Source organism: Neolamprologus multifasciatus, chromosome 4 (assembly GCF_963576455.1).
Source record: "Neolamprologus multifasciatus chromosome 4, fNeoMul1.2, whole genome shotgun sequence".
NCBI classification, from domain to species: domain Eukaryota; kingdom Metazoa; phylum Chordata; class Actinopteri; order Cichliformes; family Cichlidae; genus Neolamprologus; species Neolamprologus multifasciatus.
Genome location: NC_140442.1, coordinates 794,586 through 806,394, shown reverse-complemented (window position 1 = coordinate 806,394; position 11,809 = coordinate 794,586). Strand labels below are relative to the sequence as shown.

Here is an 11,809-nt window from a genome sequence, read left to right as displayed (position 1 = left end):
TACACTGAACAATCCTTTTCTTTATTCTTTTTTGTTATCATTTCAATATGTCTGTCAGGGTTTGTTTTTTTTAAAGTTTTTATTTTAAATTAAAATTTTGACACACTTATAAAAGACAGCATCTGCATAGAGTTGTCATCTTAAAGATCCATGAAGAGAGAGAGAGAGAGAGAGAGAGAGAGAGGAGGGGAGAGCGAGAGAGGGCGGAGGGGGGCGGGAGAGAGGAGGGGGTGGGCAGGGGTTGAGGAGGTGGGGGGAATACTGGCACGTCACATGAACTAAACAGAACAGCCAACAGCAGTACAAGAGAGGGGGGAGGAGGGGAGGCGGGGGCTGGAGGGGGCAGGGTCGGGGGGGAATGTTTTCTTTCTGGAGGGGGGAGAGGGTTGGGGTGGTGAGGTGGAGTGGGGGGGGGACAGATCGCTTTTACATTACGCTACGCACACATACACACACAAAAAAAACGGGACACAAGTTGCATTTCCGGTCAAAGTTGCGCGCGGCGCCCCCGTCCTCTTATTCAGCGCTTTGCTTTTTTCTGACCTCAGGGCTCCACCTCCCACCTGCCGCCCCCCTCCCCCGAGATAGCTTTGTTCCTCGCTCATCCCACGCCCTAAAAATCAGGTGGGGTTCACGCTTCTGCTGTCGCAATTACGGCGTCTGAAGTTCCTGCGCCATGGCCGACGCCTCTGCATGATAAAGACAAGCCCTTGTTTCTCTGAATATTGCACGCTTCGTCAGGTTAGGCCTGTGTGAGGCTAGAGAGCGGGCCTGAAACCAGGTGGTGGCGCTGGTGGCCGTGGCGTGGAGGAGACGCTGAGCCACAGGAGGTGAAACCACAGGAAGTGGACCGCGTCACCTGCGTGTCGTCTGGAGCTCAGACCTCCTCCAGGAACTCGTGAGGACTAAACGATGGAAAAGCCACGCAGAAGGAAGACTGCGGCGGCAGACGAAGGTCATCTAACCATCGGAGACGATGATTCTTCTACTGGGATGGACGACTCCGTTAACCGAGTCTCGGTTCTGACGGGCGGAAGCAACCTGGCGCCGTGACACCACGCTGCTTTCGTCAGTCAGATTGTTTACAGTGCAGCAGGATGATATTGGATATGGCTAAGTGCTGGCAGGTTGAGTCTTTTAGACCTAGGCTCAGGCTAAACTCTGGGGAAGCAGTCAGGTAAAGAGGCGGAGCTTTCGGTGTGTCGTTTGGCGAGCTTGCTTCAGCTGAGATTGAACAGGACGGCGAGAGAGGGAGAGTTTAAAACGGCTGACTTGGCTTCCAAAGTGGCGTGCAGGTGTGGCCTGGACAGCCCTGAAGGCGGGCTTAATTTTCCTAATATGGAGGGAAGCACTTTCATCAGAGGAGCCAGTGGGTGGAGCCTCTGGACCTGGGGTAACAGATGGAGGCGTGGCTGCATTTGTGCCGCAAAAACCTGTGTGGTGTTTTCATTCGCTCCTTCAGAAAGAAACTAAGAGACACGGGCACTCAAAGGGACGGCGGCACCGCTCAGCGGGCGTCCTGCTACTAAAAACACCGCCGTGCCTTCTCCGTCCACAGGCGGGCGCAGACACAGCTTCGGAACTGAGCGTGTGCAGACGCGACAATAGGAAGCCAAGTTTCTCCTCGTCTCTGCTGTCGCAACTCAGCTGCACGAACAGAGGGGGCGCCACAGCGAGGGCGGGCGAAAGAGGCGAAAGAGGACAGAGGCGGGCCTGCGTGCAGACTTTGACGGGAATAGATATCTCAGTAGATTTATACATAGACATGCAAGTCATTTTTTCTCTCTTTGAAGTTATTTACAATAATTACATAACACAAAGAATCCAGTTTCAGTTTGACAAAATTGCGAGCATTCAATATTCAATATGACTACTATTATTATGATAACATAACTCCTTTGTACTTTAAATCATTGCTATTATAGAGTCGTCACCTCCATCTTTAAAGTTGATTCGATCACGTTGTGTGAAGCCGTTCGGTCTCCCTCCGGGTTTTTGCAAATGTTTACTGCATCTTTATTTGTCTGTTTGGTAATAATCATAGTAATAACAACAGTAATAATGAGGATAACGATGTTATTATCTTTCCTACTTGTTATGGCAGGGGTGGTTATGGGCGTGGTCTGTCTCTATGGCCCCTCCCCTAACCCCTCCCACCCCTCCCACTAGAGAACATAAACACTGTTTAGAGTGAATACTGTCGGAGAGCAACGGGACGAGCGTGAGCGCCAAATAAAGAACACTGAACATGTTTGTGATGTCATCACGCAGAGCGGGGCGCCGAGCACGTTTTGGTTTTTCAAAATGGTTTCAGGAAGACAAAAATCAGCGTGGAGGCGGCTTAACTGCGTCACAGCGGAGGATCGCCGAAGCGCCGAAGACAGACGCCGCTGTGCTCACGAGTCAGCGTGCAGAAATAACCGCAGAGCGCTGGAACGCGACCCCCGAGTCGGCCCACACCCATTACTCCCACACGGGCTAACGGCTAATGGCTAACAGCTAACGGCGAGTCAGGCTATGGCGTCTCGCGCTCAAACTCTCTTCACGTGATTTTTTCCAGCGTTGTGCGCCCGCTCTGTCACAAATGGAACAGAAAGGCTGAACGGCGGCGAACATCCGGATGTGACTCAGATTTATCTGTTTGTGTTTTTGTTGCGTACACGTGTGATGTCACACGACTCTCGCACAGGAAGAACGCTCGCTGGAGGATTATAGGGGCGCTCTGAAGAGAATCTGAGATCAACCTTTGACCTTTACCACATCTGCTGATGTTTAACTTTCTCTCTCCGGCTGTTCGGAGGCATGTGGGGGGCGTGGCCTGTAACCCTGCAGCGGAGCGTTGATCCTGCAGCGTGAAGACTGTGTGGAAAATTACGACGCAAACAAACCGGGACTCACTTCACGGATGTGTCATGTTTTCAGTTCGGACTCTGAAGGTGGAGGGAGAGAGGCGGGTCGGTCTGATTGATGGCGGTGGAGGGGGCGGGGCTGGCGTTTAATCTTTTCTGTTTGTATATTTACTCTCTATTTGTAAACTCGACTCGCGTTGTGCTCTTTGAGATTAGCGGCGAACATTTGGAGGGGAGGGCGGAAATGCTTTGGTCTGAATCGAATCAACGCCACGGCGGTAACAGTGATCATGGCGTCTGCAAGCTTCTCTCCTCGCTTCTGTCGCAATCTAAACAAAAAAAAAGTGGAATTTTGAAACCTGCTGCAACCCGCCCACCTGCGATTGGACGCTTCGCACACTGAAACACACTCGTGCTGCTTCAACACGCACACGCACACACACAAATGCAACAGTGGAAGCGAACACGCAGACATCGGGAGGCGACGGAGGCGTCCGAACCCGGCGGGAGGGCTGGAGTTCGCGGGATGGGAATTTAACCTTTCACGTTTATTTAAACATCACACCGGTCTCTGAAGAAAACATCGTAAGAATGACGCGTCACGAACGAAAGTAACTGTGAAGTGTTTCCATAGAAACCAAACGGGGTCTGATTGGCGGTAAAGTGCACGACGTGAAGGGCGAGGCGGGGAGGTGGGGTACAAAAAACACCATCATGCAAACTCCACAACGCTTTTGCATGCCTTTTTTATTACCATTATTATAAGTAGTACACACAGTGGGATGGGCGGGGCCTGCAGGGCGAAGGGAGGGGGCAGACTCCGACCCTCTGCGCCATCTTTTTGTACAACCAAACATCTACAGCACGACAGGAAGAGACGAGAGGACGGGGCGGGCAGACGTGCCGACGACCATTTGAACCTTCACGTAGCCGAATCGCCAACTGTAGCCTGCGTGGGTTTCGTGAGGTTTTGTCCATGTTTTCGAGAGGATGGCGGCGGGACCCGACGAGCGACCGCCACGCAGGAGCGGGAACTTCACAGAAAACAAACACTCACACATGGCAAAATCAGTGTCAACAAGCTGGCTGGTGCTATGACGGCATCCTCGCATCCACCACAATCACCAACCCGAGACTGCCGCGACGACCGCGACGCCGCCTGGACAACCGTCAACCGCTTGAACGAACGAAGGACGATGAACGAAGCAGCCAATGGGGACCTGGGTTTAGGTTCTCGTCGTGTAAACGCAGGTAAAACAAGCACATGGTTCATACTGAGTCGACGGCTCTACATGTGAAAACACCGAAAACCAGAAGGAACGAGCGGAGAGAAAAGTGCGAGATCGACCTAAATCTACAGACACGGCACATGACCACACATCTGCTGGGTCTTTGGAGGAGTCGGGGCGGGGGCGGCGTCTGCGAGCTTTGGTGAACGCGCGTTACGTTTTGGTTTTGGGAAGCCAAGAATGAAACAAAACAGGCTACACGGCACCACAGACATCTAAAGCTAATGCTAATGCTAATGCTAGCTACTGTGATGGGTCAGAAAACACGTTTTCCACAAAACAACATTTGTTTCCAACGCTCAAGCTCGCTGAGGAGGACGCACGACTGCCAAACTAACGTCAGCTTCCTGTCGGCAGGTCTCTACAGAGAAGCAAAAAACAGCTTTGACTCGTTATGAAAGGCGGCGTGAAGCTCTGAAAAGCTTCAAATAATACATTTCTCAGGAAACATGAAACAAAAACTGTAAGTCAGGGATGTCGGCAGCCCGATCAGGGTCTAAAAGATCCAGAGCAGAACAGGTGAAACCAGAGAAGACGCCATCAAACAAAACTAACCGTGAGCGCTGAGCAGGAGGGGACCGTGAGGTTTTAAGGTGGTATTCGGTCGTCCAGCGAGGCCTCAACAGAAGCAGATGAACCTCCGTATCACAGAGCCTGAGCGTAGACGACCCTTCCTCTTCAACGCCGCGGTCCTACATGTTAGCGCAGGCGGTGGTGCGATCTTCAACACAGCACGCAGTCCTGAGGCTGTTTGCTGCGTCACATTTCTTAATCAGCAGTCTCTGTAAGGAGTCCTGCAGACGTTCAGCTAACCGCTAATCTTCAGCCGCTTTGCGCCAGTCTGGACAGAAACGTCTTTAATGTTTAAAAAAGGAAGAAAACTGATGACCGATCTGTAACGAGCAGCTTCTACATAATCTACACGAAACACGAGCTAACGCTACAGCATGCTATAAGCGACGCAGTCACTGGTTTGATATGTAACACGGGGAATTCATGAGTTAGGGGCCGAGTGTCCAGTGTGTCTGCATGAAAAGATAAACATGGATTCATGCATGAGCTACTGCTGCATTTAATGTACCGCGGAATTTGGAAATCAGCACTGGGAATGACATCCGAGCCGTCAACGTTCCCGCAGGTTTGCTTTGCTGCTTTTCCACAGAGAACACAAAAGCAGACGAAGGCGTTCAGAACTGATTTGAACTCATGAACAACGTCATATTAATCAGAAACTTCCCAGGTTAATGAAACTGGAAAGTCCAAGTTCCCGGTTGCAATCAAAAGCAGCATATGTTGGGAATTTATATGAATGTATGTGTCACATGTTCCACCTTCCACAGAGAACATCCACCTTCTGCTGGTCAGTAGCACCTGTGCAACTCATGCGCTCACACAGCGTGGATGAAAAACCGCACACACACACGCACGCACACTCGGGGCTGCAGGTAGGATCTGGGCGAATGCTTCAAAACGTACAGACTAAACATTAACAGCTAAATCGTGTCAGGCCGATACGTCACAGGACGCGTCACACGCACCAAAACAGCAGCACCACGGAAACAACGAAGCAACAAACGTTCCCCATCAAGAAACGGGAAAGCAACGATATCACCGCGACACTCAGGTAACCAGGGCAACCAGCGCTTCTTAGTGTAGTTACATTTGTTTTTCTTCTTTACTTTTTAATGCGTTCTCTTCATTTTTTAGGATCTTCCGGAAGAACAGCTGCGACAGCTTCGAGATGACGACCGCGGACCTGATCAGATCACCGAAATGCCCAATCCTCATTGGCTGTCCCAGTGGCGGGGAGGCGTGGTTTTCTAAACTGCATAGATTCCTCTTGCTCGTCCGAACCCTCCTGTCCCCTTCTTCCCCATCGTTCACCTGTCAGTCAAACATCACGGTCTTTTCTGCCGCCGGCCAATCAAATTCAGCCTGACAACCAGAGGCCCTCCCCCTCTTTGGTTGGATAGGTGTGACGAAAAGGGGAGGTTCTTTCCGCGGACACTCCTCCCTCCCCCGAACTCAGAGGGAAGCGTGTCACGGTCAACGTCCTTGATGCGTCCTAAATAACGCGTGGCAGGCCGGGCTTCGCCAGGTTAAGCTAATTTCATTGGCTGACTGAGGTGAACGCCAGGAGTGAGCAACCAATGAGAGGTGGTCTAAAGAGGCAGCGGTGAAACCCCTCCTAGCAACAAGGGGGCGGAGCGTGTTCTGCCAAAGCCGGAGGGTGCTCGTTCTGCAGGCTGACATTCCGGAACCTTCGGCTGCTTTTCCCGTCTGCGCTCTGGAACAGGAAGTATTCCAGGGCGCAGCTCGGGAACGCTCCAGAGTTCCAGAATGTGATAGAAACATGTTCTCTCTCTTTTTTGGCCTTTTATTTCGTTATCTGAGCTCGTTCCCGAAGGCGCTAAGCTCCGGAGCCTCGACGGGCAGAACTCCCACCCGGCAGCCGTCGCCGTCACTGTCCTCGGAGACTCCGGAAAAACGAAAGAAACTTTTAAAAAATAAGAAAAGAGGCAAAACAAGCAAACAAACAAGTAAATGCCATATTATAGGTCATCAGTTTTTACAGGTAGCTAACCCACATGTTGCTTCATGTTCGATACATTTACATGTACATCTGTAATAAATAGGTTTATCTGTACCCTCTTTTGTATATGTGGTGTAGTCAGTCAGCTATGATGTCATGGTGTTTTCTCGTGGTTTTTTCTTGTTTTTTGAACCCCACCCGAACCCGTGGTGTTTCCTCTTATCTGTGATTGGGTCGTTATCTCTTCCTAGCTGATTGGTTATCTGTCTTGCATTTGTGTTTCAAGTTTTTGTGTCGTCGTTGGTGTTTCTTTTCTCTGCTGGCTGTCGGTCGGACGGTCGGTCAGTCGGTGTTCGGTCGTCACGGCAGCAGGTGGCGGAGCGCGTTACATGCCCAGCGTGCCACCGATGGACGACGCCAGGACCACGCCGAGGATGACACAGCAGATGATGATCATGATCTTCTTCTGCGGGGCGACAGAAAACAGAGCGGTGGTTAAAGATGTCAAAGGTCTTAACACCTGGATGTAGCGTCCAGCAGGGGGCAGCGCTGAGCGTACAAACTCTACACATCATCTCGCTCATAATGGGGGCTCATCCGGGATTCCTTACCTTGCGAGCCTGGCTCTGGTATTTGACGGCCTTCTTGGTGTCGGAGACGGCTCGCTCCACGTAGTCGACGGAGTGCTCCACGTTGTACTCGATTCTGTCAATCATCTCGCCCTAAAAAACACACGGCAGGCAGAATTTAACTCGACCCGCCCCACGGCAGCCCTTTGACGGGCTGCATTAATTTCCTGTTGCATCACGGGACGCACCTGGCTCTCGACCAGCATGGCCATGTCGACGAACATGTCGTGCAGCTCACGGATGCTGTTTTCCAGCTTGATGATCTCAGTGTGCCGGGTCTCGATCTCGTTCAGGGCCTGCTTCGTCATCTGAGAGTCCATTTTGATCTGCGGGGCAGGTTCACACAGGTCACAACTCAGAGCAGCGATTGAGTGATTTTTTCCACCACTCTGATTTGCTTGTTCTTTTGTTTTGTTTTTAATTTTCTCTCCATATTTATTGTCATCAGATTTTTTTATATCAATGAAGTCGTACAAATGAAGTCAAGAATCGAAGATCTTCTACTCTTCTCATGTTTTCATTTATAGAAGTTATTAAACTGGTTCTATTTAGGAAAAAATGCATAAATGTTTTTAAAGATTAAATTAAATTACATTTTATATTAATTTCAATACAACTAAAAATTTCTTGACAATATTTCAAATTAAAATCATATCAACCATCAACCAAAAAGTGAGCATAAAGTATTTTTCAGTTGCTTTTCGATGGATAAGTAAAACTAACAGGATCTTCCTTTCTGATGGTTTTATTGTGGAAAAAGTGAAACTATGTGAAATATTTTCAGGCTCTCTGGTTCTTTTTGAGGGAAACATTAAACTTTGATTCAAATTAAACCTTTTCAGTGCTAAAGTCTGTGCCCGCTGAATTCCTGAAAGGCTTTTAATTTGAAATTTTTGAGCTGTACTGAAGTATGTTATCTTGCAGATAAATAGAAAGCAGAGCTGAAGTACCGTGGGAGGGTGAAAGCAGTTTAAATCTTTCGATTTAATTTTTTTTTTTTTAATTTTCTCTCCATATTTATTGTCATCAGATTTTTTATATCAGTCGTACAAATGAAGTCAAGAATCGAAGATCTTCTACTTTTCTCATGTTTTCATTTATAGAAGTTATTAAACTATTTAGAAAAAAATGCATAAATGTTTTTAAAGATTAAATTAAATTACATTTTATAATAATTTCAATACAATTAAAAATTTCTTGACAATATTTCAAATCAATCTTTCAAATTAAAATCATATCAACCATTTGAATTGTATACCAAGCTACCGACAGTCCAGTTCAAAACTTAATAGGAACATTTTTTCATACTGCCTTATCATCTCATCTAATCGACTGCGAGAAAGGAAAAAAACATATTTATCAACGTGTCAGAGCACTCCTTACATTGTGGTACATCTTATCACCTGTTGTGATAAGATTTTGACTTTTGGTCAAAAGTGACCAATTTGACCAAAAGTGAGCATAAAGTATTTTTCAGTTGCTTTTCGATGGATAAGTAAAACTAACAGGATCTTCCTGTCAGATGGTTTTATTGTGGAAAAAGTGAAACTATGTGAAATATTTTTAGGCTCTCTTTTGGTTCTTTTTGAGGGAAACACTAAACTTTGATTCAAATTAAATTGTACTGAAGTATGTTATCTTGCAGTTAAATAGAAAGCAGAGCTGAAGTACCCTGGGAGGGTGAAAGCAGTTTAAATCTTTCGATTTAATTCACACTAAATGAAAGATTTTAGCAGTTAAACCTTCTAACAGCACATGGATACAGCTGTGACCTCTGACCTCGAGTCCTTTCAGAATGACTTACCTGTGTGCTGTAACCGAACAACTGCTGTCAGTCTGTTTCTTCCTGAGCTCCTCTGGTGTCCCAGTCACTATACTGCGACGTCACAACCAGACGAGCTCAGTGCTGATTGGCAGCTCAGTGTTCAGTTACAGTCACCAGCAAACATGGGAGCTTTTAATTTGAAGGAGCAGGAATAACGTGACACAACTCCTTCAAATTAAAAACTTCTGCAGCTCCCATCTTACCCCTCCCCCTCCGTCCCCTTTCTGTCATGTGACAGTGGCCGTGTTCGCTTGATGTCTCAGCGCACCTCGTGGCCGTTCTGCGTCCCGGACACTTGCCGGGACGCAGAACGGCACAGGTAACGTAAGCCGGGTGGGCTCAGGTGCGTTGCTTACATCATCAGTGAAGATGGCCAGCTTGCCACTCTCCAACATGTCCTCGAGCTCCTCGTTGGTGGTGGTTCTTCCAGCTGCAGAGAGAGCACAGAGCAACACCGTTAGAGTCGCACAGCATCGCAGCGAGAAAGAAAACGAGGTTTTGCTAAACACACCAACAGAGACACATAATCGAGCAGCTGGACTCATGGAAGATGGCACTTAAACTGAATCCAGCCCGATGTTAAACAGTAAAGCGGGGACGCTGTTCTTGGACACGTTATCTTACACACCTGAACACGATCCAATAGGAAATCTGTATGAACTGGGGATGCACCGATACCGATACTGGTCTCGGGTATCGGGGCCGATACTGTAAAATGTGTGTGTACTCATACTCGTAAAAGTTAACCGATACCATGAACCGATACCAACTTATTTCATTAATCAGAGGGTGGCTTGTCATTTCTGTTGTAGTTTTTTAGATTGGCCACTAGGGGGCCAATTATTATTTTATTTATTATTTATTTAATAATAATTATTTTTGTTTGTTTGTTTACAATATGGACACTCTGCAATAATTTAAAAGTTTATTTTATTCTCAAACCTAATTTGTATTTATTTTATTCCAAACAGAAGTGTTTATTTATTATTCTGAAAGCTCGAGACAGTGCCAATAGTTCAGTGATATATTGTAAAATTACAATGTGGAGACTCTGCAATAATTTAACAGAAGTGCTTATTTTTCACTTGAAATTTTTTTGTGGTCATTTTTATTAAGATTTTATTTTTTATCGACAGGGAATATAATAAAACCTGTCTTCCAATTCATTGTATTTGTGTGTGTGTGTGTGTGTGGTAGTATTGTTTTTTGTACTCTGTATCGGCAAGTACTCAGATCCAAGTATCGGTATCGTATCGGTTTGAAAAATTGGTATCGTTGCATCCCTAGTATGAACATAACCAATACAAGCTCTTTGGTCATGTGCTTTGTATAAACCCACAGCCGAGAGACTAAATGTCGAATTTAAAAAATAATCAAGAGTTTTGGCTCATGATGAAAACGTTAATATGTTCTGTTTTCACAGTGGCCATGTGTCCACAAACTTTTGGCCACACAGGGTAAGTCTGGCAGCTGTGTGAAGGTCAGCTGATGCTGCTGAGAGGAAAGTAGCTGCATTCTGCAGTCTGTGCTGTTTATCTGTCTGCATCAGTGTGTGTGTGTGTGTGTGTCCTGTGATGTTTATCTACACACTGTGTTGACCTCATTTATTATTTACATCAAACTGACTGACTGACTGAAACACCAACAGCTGCAGTTCCTGTGACGTCCAGCAGAGGCAGCAGTGAGCCAGCCCCACACAGACAGCAGCAGCTCTGATGTTTAGATTGTGATTATCTTCCCTCCACAGGTTTGTGCTGTATTTGCCTTTCTAGTCTCACTGACCACTCAAAGTCAGAGTCATCAAGACCTTCGAGCCTTCAGGTTGAGAGATGACCTCTGACCTCTGAGCAACCATGGTGCTGGCATACAGTCAGCATGTAGTAAGACTGCGTGTTGCTGGCGTGTTGTGTACTCACTGATCTCCAGCTGTCTCTGGATGCGGTCCTTGCAGCGGTCGCGGTACTTGGACTGCGTGGTGTTGTACTCAGTCATCACCTCCACGAACTTGCGTGACAATGTCGAGTGCTGCAGGAACACAGAACACTTTTACCCGGAGCCATAAATTCATCCACGCCTGCATTCATAAAAAACATCACCCGGCCTCCGCCCTGAAATCTCCACCCGTGTGTCACACGTTTAGACAAAACTATAAGATGACAAAACAGCTTTAAAAAGCTTAAAAATGCATCAAAAGCTTCGTCTCATCAGATCATGTTGTTCAGATATAAAGCACACACACTGCTGTCAGTGCTGTTGCAGTTCTTTTTCTCTGCCACCAGGAGGCAGCAGGGAGCAGGCTGCTGGAGAGGAGTGGGGGGAGCCAGGAGCCAATGACAAAGCAGAATACTGCAGGGTCAAATTACAGACAAATCACGAGACGAGCTGCGGAGGCGAGAGGGCGCCTGGAGAACACAAATAGCACCGAGTCACATGGTTCCTGTGAGGAGGCGCACACGCTCAGTAGGACGTTAGAGCAGAAAGAAGAAAGGAAGGTACAGCAGGAAGGGAGGATCCCTGAGGGGGTGACAGCACGGGGTCAAGGGTCACCGCTTGCACGAAGGGGCTGTTAACATTCAGCTGGAAGGGCAGTTAAACGACACAAAATAGCCTCCTAACATCCAGCAGGTCAGGGGTCAGGGGTCATGGGGAGGGCTTTCTGGCCTGTTTGAAACTGTGATGTCAAA

General features: G+C 47.5%; 1 protein-coding gene across 1 annotated transcript in view; it reads right to left on the bottom strand.

Annotated features, from left to right (window-relative positions):
• LOC146519362 (syntaxin-1B) overlaps positions 1-11,809 on the bottom strand; it is a 48,772-nt gene continuing 36,963 nt past the window's right edge. Inside the window, exons 6-10 of the mRNA XM_085156570.1 lie at positions 11,042-11,150; positions 9,482-9,555; positions 7,489-7,626; positions 7,283-7,393; positions 1-7,137 (exon numbers count right to left, since the gene is read on the bottom strand). Of these exons, the coding sequence (XP_085012696.1) occupies positions 7,057-7,137; positions 7,283-7,393; positions 7,489-7,626; positions 9,482-9,555; positions 11,042-11,150 (513 nt within the window). The 3' untranslated portion in view covers positions 1-7,056. The remainder of the gene's footprint in view (positions 7,138-7,282; positions 7,394-7,488; positions 7,627-9,481; positions 9,556-11,041; positions 11,151-11,809) is intronic.